General features: G+C 37.7%; 1 protein-coding gene across 6 annotated transcripts; it reads left to right on the forward strand.

Annotated features, from left to right (window-relative positions):
- Positions 1 to 1,750: 1,750 nt before the first annotated feature.
- Positions 1,751 to 10,107, forward strand: LOC112576277 (E3 ubiquitin-protein ligase TRIM33-like). 6 transcript variants are annotated; one of them, XM_025258621.1, is made up of 7 exons: positions 1,751 to 1,933; positions 2,710 to 2,778; positions 3,927 to 5,004; positions 5,609 to 5,767; positions 6,121 to 6,273; positions 7,281 to 7,460; positions 8,639 to 10,107. In XM_025258621.1, the coding sequence occupies exons 3-7, from the start codon at positions 3,937 to 3,939 to the stop codon at positions 8,669 to 8,671; spliced, it is 1,593 nt and encodes a 530-aa protein (XP_025114406.1). In that variant the 5' UTR covers positions 1,751 to 1,933; positions 2,710 to 2,778; positions 3,927 to 3,936; the 3' UTR covers positions 8,672 to 10,107. The 6 variants fall into 6 exon arrangements, with proteins under 6 accessions (XP_025114406.1, XP_025114407.1, XP_025114405.1 ...); XM_025258620.1 differs by having other exon boundaries at positions 1,752 to 1,933; positions 2,710 to 3,137; XM_025258623.1 differs by having other exon boundaries at positions 1,796 to 1,867.
- The last annotated feature ends 618 nt before the right edge of the window (positions 10,108 to 10,725 follow it).

The following is a 10,725-nucleotide window of genomic DNA, read 5'->3' on the forward strand; positions in this document are numbered from 1 at the left end:
GTCAATCCTTTTCCTTCTGTAGCCAAAGTCACATGGTAGTTGTCAGGTATCCACACGATTCTGAAATAAGATAAACACAGTGAGTAAACTGAATTCTTTGTTCTGTGGTGGCACTGATCATCTACAATAACAGAGAAAATGTGATCATTCCTTGCAATTAACAAACATTAAACAGATTTACTTCAATTCATTTCACTTTTTTTGTCATTTTGTATACGCCCCAAAAAATTTTTTTCTAAAGTGTGTATTACTTAAAAGATCCATGCAAACAAGTCGATAGGATGTCAAGGGGATAGAACCCAGGTGTGATTAGACTACGGTGGACTTCTACCGATGTGACTGCGCTACTACAACTCCACTAAGAGATGGTGAGACGACCTCCGAGGTCTGTACTGTGCCAACCTCTGTGTTACTGATGTCATCACGTGACTTTCATAATAGACACTAGGACTCCATGTGTGATGGAATGAAGATAGCGACTCCACATTCTGAGACAGCATGAAGCAGCTGATTTTTTACTTACTTTGTAAAATTATCGCTGTTTGTGATTGTGTATGCGACAGATGTGTCTTCCTGCTTTGTTTTAATATGTAGGCTGAACATAGGTTATATATTATATGTTAACGCTATCTGTCGGCCTTTGACCCTATAATCTACTTTATCCTATAATAATAAGTAAAACTTCGTGAGATTAGCTTGTATGTTAAAGAAACTGGTTAGTAATAAAATGTAATGATGTGAAAATTTCTATATCGTGCATACTTGTTGTATTTTCTCCATACGCTTGGATTTTTTGTACATATTTTATATATTTTATATTTTATGTTTTTTACCGTTTGTATTTTCAAATTTGTATATGTCTATTGTCTGGCATAGAGAGATAAGCAATGAGCCTTTTTAAGTTTCTTATACCTTACATGGTTTAATTTTTAGAATTCTCTGTGCTTCTTAAATTGTAAGCATAAATTAAATAAAAATTATATAAAAGAACTCAAATGAAATCACCTATGCGTTTGATTTTGATTACCAGACAATAGAGTCTAATCTTTCATGAAGTTGCTACTGTCCATAAGTTTCTGTCTGGTGTATAGCCGACAACAACTCAAGTATTAAACATTAGTAAAAGAGGTTAATATTGAAAGTAGGTCAGATACCATTCCTCGGAAAGTTTGTAGCTGGAAAACTTAAAAAAAAACAACAGAAGTTAATATTTTTGAAGAAGTTTACTCCCGTGAGAAAGATGATGACATCAGTGAAAGAGAAATCAACGCACAAGTAGTGGATCGTACAGGAGGGCACTTGAATACATAGAAAAGAATTTTCGCGACACACTAAAGACAATTAAATGTTTTGCTTTCACATACCAAAGTCTCTACAGTTAATCAAGACCACAAAGTGTGTGGCTCCCTAATTCACAGTCTGGGAGGCTTCATAAACACTGAGCTGTCTACTGTCTACACACCGACCTTCGTAGCTTCTTCAAGTAACGTGGTGACCACGTGTTTCTAGTTCCTTCCATTCTTATTAGCCTGGTTACATGGCAACTTACCCACACTTATACTCATTATGTAGAATAAAATTACAAATCACAATAGATAATGCTTTTGAACAAACTTCGACTTTAATGAATATCGGTCACTGTACTTGAAGACAGTTATTTCTAATATATTATTGTTAAGTTTAAGCTGTCTAGAACAGTTTCCTTCCAATACACAAAAAAGCAAAATCTATTTGTGTACTAATTTATTTTAAAAGGGAATTTCCGAATTAGTTGTTGTTTCTATCAATGTCACGTGACGTGCACAGACAGGACCGGTCGTCGTAGCGAGAAACACTGAGTGAAAAAGTTGTCACTCTTAGTACTCAGGTAAACTGTCAAGTCAGGCAAATTAAAGCCTATCCAAATTAAGCAATTGTTTATCTCAAGGAGCAGGTGAGTACACTAACTACTTACACTACTTATCGTCGACACATTGAGTAAGTTCCTGGTCTGTGTGTCCCCTAACCGCCATATCTTGGTGAGTAGACGGTGACTCAGGTAGGTCAGCCATTGTGTAGTGACATTTATTGCTTCAGGTGTTCAGTTAAGTTCACAGTTTGCTTTAGCAGGTTGTGACTTTTACACAATAATAAATACAAGTATTAGAGCTCAGTTGCTGGATCATAAGTATTTCAGTTTGGTAACTGGTCTTGTATCTAAACCTCACTGCTGCCGCTAGTCATTTTCTTGAAGTTACCTCATTAAAGAAAAAAGTCTAATAAAAGAATTCCTGTAATCAATTAAAATTCTGTATTGTCTTTAATGTCAAGAGAAGTTGTTTTATTTCTTCTTCTATTTCATGCTTCATTTCTTTTTCTTCTTCTTTTCTTTTCTTTCTACATTCAGAACATTTAACCTGCAAGGTGCATGACTAAGAGAAAAGCAATCAGCAAAAAAAAAAAAAAAAAAAAAAAAAATGCAGGAACACTCAACGATGTCTACTAAACTCACATTGCTTTCATTCTTCCTTCCCTCCATTTCATACGTTAATAATCTTCTTCGATTGTACTCCTCTTTTTCTTGTTTTTGTTTCACTCGAAAATACCTCTTCAAAAACACAAAAAATGCGATTTACTTAAATGTCTTCACATTAAATTCTATTATACAGGGACAATTACTAACCTAGCACTACAAACTGTGCATTATGTTTGAATGTTTTGTATCTTCAGATTCTTCCAAGATGGATGAGCCACACGACTTACCCAAAATTATTCTCATTATGTGCAACAAAATTACAGGTCATGATAGATAATGCTTTGAACAAAGTCTGACATGAATAAATATATATCAATATACTTGAAAACAGTTATTTCTTCCATATCATTGGATGGTTTAACCTGTCTAGAGTGGTTTCTTACAATGCACAAATATCCCAATTAAGCAAAATCTAATTGTGTACTAAATTATTGTAACGGGAATTTCCAAATTAGTTGCTGTTTCTATAAATATCACGTGACGTACACAGACGCGACCGGTCGTCGTAGCGAGAAACACTCTGAGCTAAACAGACTATTTGGTCTGAAATACTTACGTAGACTTACAAGTCAGGCAGAGTAAAGCCTCTACAAATTTAGCAATTGTTTATCTAAAGGAGCAGGTGAGTACACTAACGACTTACACTACTTAGTGTCGACACATTGAGTAAGTTCCTGGTCTGTGTGTCACCTACCCGCCATGTACTGTGAGTAGAGGGTGAGTGAAGTAGGTCAGCCGTTGTGTAGTGACATTTATTGCTTCAGGTGTTGAGTTATGTTCACAGTTTGCTGTAGCAGCCTAAAACTCCTACAGAATTATAATAACAAGTATTAGAGGTCAGGTGCTGGATCATAAGTTCTTCACGACAGTTTCATGTCCTCAGTTCGCTAACTGGTTGTGTATCTGTACCTCACTGCTGCCACTGATCACTCTGTTCAAATTACATCATTAAAAATTAAACAGAATTCATGTTTCTTTTTCGTAACATCAGTTACATAGACTCAAAGATGGCTCAGCAGTAAGAAAGACACCGTCCAGTGATTAACACTAAATCATTACTCTGATAATTATACTATTTTGTTATCTACTGTGTCAACAATGTGTCATTTCTCCGACGGATTCCAAACATAAAACCGGTTGTCCGCTGTGTAGGTGTCCTATCGTAGAGCAGTTAGATCGAGGTTCGTCCTATACTCTTGACAACCTGCCGACAGATTTTCTTTTTCATTAAACCTTTACCTAACTCAAATGTACTTCTCTTTTTCTTGATTGTGTTCCACTCCAAAATAACTCCAAAAACACAGCAGTACTATTTGCCTAAATGTCCTTTCACTAAATTTTGTTCTACCGAAATAATCACTAACCTAAGACTACAATCTGAGCATTATGTTTAAATGTTTTGTATCTTCAGATTATATAATATGGCTGAGCCACTTGAACGAGAGTGTGCTGTGTGTACGAATGACTTCACCACACCAAAGATTCTACCCTGTGGTCATCTCCTGTGTCGAGAATGTGTCATTTCCTGGATAGATTCGAAATGTGCAGCTGGTTGTCCTCTGTGTAGATGTCCTATAGTACAGCAGTCAGATGGAAGTTCGTCCGACACTGTTGACGCCCTGCCGACAGACTTTGTGATGGAAGCGCTGGTGGAGAGCGCTCGTGTGCTGAGTAAAGATCACCTTTGTTGTGTGTGTGAGGACGTCAGGGCGGACTTCATCTGTATGCAGTGTCAGGTCATGTTGTGTACAACGTGTAAAAAAGCTCATAAAAAGCTCCCAGTGAGTCGCAGTCACGATGTGGAGAGTGTCAGCACTGTGACACCTGAACGTCTGGCTGCCAGCCGCCCTGCACTGTGTGCTGACCACGGCGACAAACACGCGGAGTTCTTCTGCAGCGAACACCGCCTCGCTGTCTGCTCAGCCTGTAAGTCTACCAAACACAAAGTATGTTTAGAAACAAACTATCTTGACGATGAAATAAAGTCAGTTCAAAACTCACTTACCGACATAACAAAAAATCTGGTAGAAGCGGAGCAGAAGCTAGAGCAGGCTATAGGTCAGCTGACGTCACGTCTACAGGAAGTTGATGTCAGTGAACAAGAAGACATGGCGCAGGTGGACAAGGTGTGTAACTGTCTTTACAAGCTGGTGGAAGATGTTTGTAACAAGCTAAAGGACAAGTGTCGCAAGCAACATCTCAAAATCAGGAAGTCGCTATGTGACGTCAAGACTGGCTTTAGCAACCGTCTAGGGAAGGTGACGTCACACAGACACATTGTGACGCGAGCGGTGGCAGTATCACCACGTCCTGCACTGATACACATGACACAGGCTCTGACAGACAGGGTCAACAGCCTTGACCTCAGCACTGACCTGCTGGGAGACAAATGGGAGAAGCCCTTGTCAAGTGTAGAGTGCTGTAAAGAAGTTGTGAGACGAATAGAAGACGAGCTTCTCATGTTGAAGCAAGAGAAGACAGAGGCAAAGGTAAAATTTTATCCTTTTTAATCATTTATAAATTTTTAGGTTTTGTTTGTAACATTTAAACAATATTTCTGTTTGCTAGTTTTTTTTCCCTTTTCTTGAGAAACCTTTTTTTCCCTCCCTGGTATCAGCAGCTAGTGACAAAGCGAAAAATGGAGTTATATGTAGTGTGTGTATGTGTGTTTCAAAACACGTTTGCCATATATCTGTGTTATCTGTGCCCGCTGAAAACTTACCACGTTTGAGTGTATAAGTTTTAACAAGCAGGTCGTCAGAATCTTTAAACCATCTCAAGGACACACACACACACACAGTCTGTTGTAGTTTCATTAAATTTATTTCAGAATGCATGTTTTATTCATTCATCGCCTGTAAAGTCATCAAATGAATGTAAAGGTTAATGTGTGATATGATTTAATGTATGGGAAGTGAACTCTTACAGACACAAGACATTCCTAACGGTTTGATTCTAGATCTCTACAGAAAAAATAATTATAAAATACAACTCTATAATACATATAATAATACCAAAACATTTTCAGTTAATACTTACAGTATACTATAGATCTGTTAATAATTTTCATATACAAGAGAATATTATTTACAGTTGGTCTCACAGCCACCAGTCCTTGTGTTCCACGACAACTGCGGAACCAACATTCGTTTGACGAACGGTAACAGGACCGCGGAGAAGACAGAACTGAATATGATCGGTGACGGGGTGGTTGTGTCACGTGACCCTATGTTAGCGAACGTCTTGTATGAAGTAAGACATTTGACTAAAACTATGATGATGACAACGATTCTCATTATAATGAAGATTAGTACTGTTATTAATTAATCTGGCTATATAATAAAAATTACTTTTATTTACTTTTCTTTCTTTTACAGGATACAGACGCAAACAAAAAATTATTTTGAATTATTTTGTTTCCATTTTCTAAAGATCTTTAATATAAGTTGATGACAGCTTACTGAGGACGGATTGAGTAGACTCAATACATTTTTTCTCTTTTCACGCTTGTGGCTTTACTGAGAGATTGACATCCTTTAGTGCAAATAGTCATCTAAATAAGCTGTCACAGCTTGACATGTCATGACACTGGGATGTTGACGCAGGTCAGAGTGGACGCAGGAAAAAATAGGTACAAGAAGCTATCACTGGGTGTGACAAGAATTTCTCCTGCTCACCTTACTGTCAAAGAGTGGTCTGAAGACCTGAAAGACTCCGTTATCATCATGCCCGGTCATATCTTCCATCAGCGAAAACGTGTGAGTCTTCATGTCTTTGAGTGCAGATGACTTGTGGTTTGGTCTTCGTGTAAGAGATGAATCTTAGTATCATTCACTTATTCTCACTTTTTTAATACACAAAGCATGGTTGAATGTTTTGATGGATTTTCTTTTCTTTTCCCATGAGCTGGTAAAACTTAGGGACAAATGTCGTGTGCGGACGTTTTGCCGACCGGCGTTTCTCCGCATTATGTCAGAGAGAGAGAGAGCTTACTTACTTCTCAAAGAATGAAAGTAACTACTAGATTACACAATAATTCTTTATTTCAAACAAATTTTACACACAGACTTCACACACAGTTCACTTTGATTGTCACAGATTATGCGCAACAGCTTTGAGAAAAAACATTGATACAATGGCGAGAGAAATGTGTGAGCTAAGGGGCGTCACACACTTGACTTCGGCTAAAGGTCCGCGTGAAATGCCGAAATGAAGTGCCCCGCGCCGAAACGTCCGTGTACCACAAATGTAATTCCCAAATTAAAATCAAAATCTTTACCTGCTGTAAATAAAAACCTACAGACATCTAAACATGTAGAATGAGGCCAATAAGAGAGACTTAGACGGATGTGCATATGTTGACTTAGGTGAGATAGGATAAGTTATTTAGGCGGTTTGATTTTTTTTTTGGACAGTAACTTTTATAAAATTGTGGATAAAACAATGGAAGTGTGTTATAACACTTGATTTGTAAAAATGTTTTCTGAAGCCGAGGAAAACCCGTATGGAGAAATTGAACTAAAGCTTTTACTGACCCAAATAAAGCAGACCCTAGTCGTTAAACAAAATCTTTTTTTTGTACATCAAGTAACGGTAAAATGAAATCACCCTGCTCATACCTAACATTTCTTCTCGTACTCAGTTACAAAAAGATAATTGTCGAAAAGTGCGGGTTAGAGTTAAAGACGGAGGTCAAGGTGGGGGGCTCACTCCACGCCCAATATTTTATTAATAAGATTTAAAAAAGTCAGGTATTTATATGTAGGTGCCTACACCGCTCACAAAAGAACTCGGGAGACTTAAAGTCGGGAGTCGAGTCGGGGTACTGGTGACCTCATCCAACGAACTTCACCTCTACATCAACGGACAGGACCTGGGCGTTGCAGCAAACAATGTTACACAACCCTGGTTTGCTGTCTTTGATATTGGCAGTTTAGTTAGTAAGGTAAGAGACACAGGTTATCACAAACACCACAATCAGTCATACAGGCAGACACTGACACTGACAGAAGAAAACAAGGAAAGATCAGTGGGTGTGTCAGTGTCCAGTGACATTTTTTTTCCTTGATTAGCTTCTTTTGTTGTTGTCATAGTTATTTTCTTTTATATTCTTTTTCTCTTTTCTAAGCATGATCCTTAATTTATATATGTTTACAACCAAACACTGTATCTTAAAGATTAATTTTACTATGGAACGTCATGCAGGGTCGAAATAAACACATGAATTCCCCTATATCTATTTATATATTCTACACTATCGCACAGTTTTCTTAATTAACTAGGACCTCTTGGGTCACAGTCTATAAAGCTTTTTTTTCTTTCCAAAACCAAGAAATTCCATAGATAATAGAAATGGATCCACTAATTGGCTTTCACAAACTATAAACTACTTTCAAAAAGCAAAGGTAGCATCTCTGGGTCACTAGGTTGTTAGACTTATCACAACACAGGAAGAAAATTATCCGTCAGTGGATCCTCTCCGTTAGTCTGGGAGTAGCGACGGTTATCCCCGCCTCCGAGTAAAATCTCAATATTCTTTGAAACAAATGAGCCTCGGTTGGCAGTACCAGTAGTTCCACCTGTTACAACTATGAGGGAGGTAGAACCTTTGTAATATTTGTAATATTTCGGTGAGGTTCTTCTGTCAACTTTGGGACTTGTCCTACATGTTTCTTTATTTTGCCTCATTGGCTGGACAAGGAACTACATTCCTCCTGACTCTTTCGTTTACAAACTTCACACACTCTTTGTGCCCCACAGGCCTATTAGGGAATGCCTCAAATGAGTTTACAGTGAATACTAGTCTCCATACTAAACAATGGTTAGTTACCTGCAGTCACAACAACACACTACACTATCGTAACCAGTCGATTTCCTGACACAAACACACTTTATATCACACAGAGGAGTTTGGGATTGCCTGGTGAGACTATAACGGTCTCTTTAACGGTGATAACATGAAGGTGTCTAGAAAACTGACGTTAATGAGTAATAAAGAGAAGACTCTTGTCTTACCTATTTCCTGGAGTTTATTTTAGTAAAGTTGACATTTGTACAAGTGTTTTTTGTTTGATAAGTACAGCACTAAGCTTTGTACCTGCTGCTCTGTTGTCTGTTTTACAGGTGACAGCGCTTCCTACGTCTTTGAGAACATAAAGAATATCAGAGAACAAGAAGGCTGAGAGAATAAAACTAGAATATTTTTGTGATAGAGGATGACACCAACCTGGGCGTTGATATTACCAATGAGAGCTCCAGTGAATTTGTTTCGTTAACCTGATTGCTATCCAAAACAAGACGAGTACACATTGCATCTGTATAGGATTTTTTTCAGTTGAAAGACATTAACAAATAAAAAAACTAGATGAGCTACCTTCTCCCCGCCCACACACACACACATAAAAAAAAAGGGAAACAACTTCTTAGCATGAAGAGAAGTTTGATGATATATTATTTCAACAAATAAATATATTGTGTAAACACTACAAAACTATACACATACGTGCTGCTGTAAATTAGTTACTTGTTAAATACATTGAATCAATCATTGGCTTCTGGCTGTGTTCATTAAATTTAAAAAGACTGTTCATAAATTACTGTTCATCGACAATTAAAAGAAGTGTAAGCTAAGGTATTTTTTGAAACTGCTCCACTCGTCTTTTCCCATTCCCCTCATTCGGGAAGAAAGGTGTTAAAGATAGTAGCAACTGACCGATGTACTCAAGAATAGAAGATGAAAGAAGCTGGACTCTTTCAGGCGTGAAGTCTCTTTTAGTTTTGATTTGTTTTTATTTGCTTCTGCTACCCAATAGGGAAAATTATTACTTAAGGTTTCTATGCCTCTGAGTGAAGAAAATGTTTTTATTAATTTTATTTTATTATTTTATTAATTTTAAAATAACTGTCAGGACTGTGTGGGTGAATGAAACACTTTCATGAGACACTGTTTCATAGATCGCATCAAACACTTTTTGCTTTAGTTGGATTTTGACTCAATTTTGTGAAAAATAAGTAAAATGTTTAACAGGACATAACAGTAGTTGAGAAATGCACTGTACAGAGACCTGCAATTTTTTCTGTGGAAAGCGGCTGAACTGTGTCTTGCGGTGGCGGTGGTACATTTGTGTTAGTATCTGTTTTCTTCTGATTCAAAAAAGATAAGATAACCACTAAAATACGATCAAAGAAAATCAAAAAGAGGAAACAGGGAACTAGCTTCAACCATAGTATGCTGAGCACTTCCACTCAAAACACTACAGAGCCTCAAAGAACAAATCCAATGTAACTGCCTGTTAGTCCAAGAATGAACGTGTTAATAGGAAATGGACTTTTGTTAATTTTTTTAAAGCGTGGAAGCACTAAAATCCTGTCACAGGCACTTTAATGTGTACTGAGCTCTGTCAAGTGTAAGAGCAGTGATGTACATGTGTGATGTACTTATGTTATTGATATACTCAGGTGTGATTCTAACAAGAGAATGAAGCGACTTAAACTTTCAGTTATCTGACATATCGATGTTTAACTGATTTCTTGGTGATTTTGTGCAGTTCATAGTTTTAAGTTTGAACTCATTAAAGGTGTGTTTTCCTGTTTGTATGGTTTCGATATCTCGGTTGAAAATTATGGTTGATGTGTGAACCCTGTTCTTTGTCTTGGAAACACAGTCCAATAATACCACGGACTTGTGTAGGTGGACTGATGTCTGTCAGCCGAGACCAACGCTAAGATTCTTGCAAAGTTCTCTGCTGTTAGTCTCGGCGAGTCATGTCTGAACCGGAAGCTTTGTATACACCAGCTCCATTCTAGCAGTTAATTGAAAACAATCGTCTTCAAGCAGTACAGTAAATACAAGTTCGTGATAATACGTACGAAATGTTATGTCATTGCCTTCACGTGCAAATGTGAACTGTAGTCTATCATCTTGAAATGGGAAAAGAAAACTACTCAAATCTCTTGTGTGTGAGGATGTCAAGGATGACTTCATTTGCATGCAGTGCTTTGGCATGTTGTGTTCAGTGCGTACAAAGGCTGATAAAAAAATTCTCAATGAATTGCTGTGGAGAGACTCAGCACTGTGACACCTGAACGTCTGGCTGCCAGCCGCCCTGCACTGTGTGCTGACCACGGCGACAAACAGGCGGAGGCATTTTGCAGCGGTTAGCTTTTTTTTCTGCTGCTATATATATAAAACACACACACAGAACAAAACG

This window comes from Pomacea canaliculata, linkage group LG11 (assembly GCF_003073045.1).
Source record: "Pomacea canaliculata isolate SZHN2017 linkage group LG11, ASM307304v1, whole genome shotgun sequence".
NCBI classification, from domain to species: Eukaryota; Metazoa; Mollusca; class Gastropoda; order Architaenioglossa; family Ampullariidae; genus Pomacea; species Pomacea canaliculata.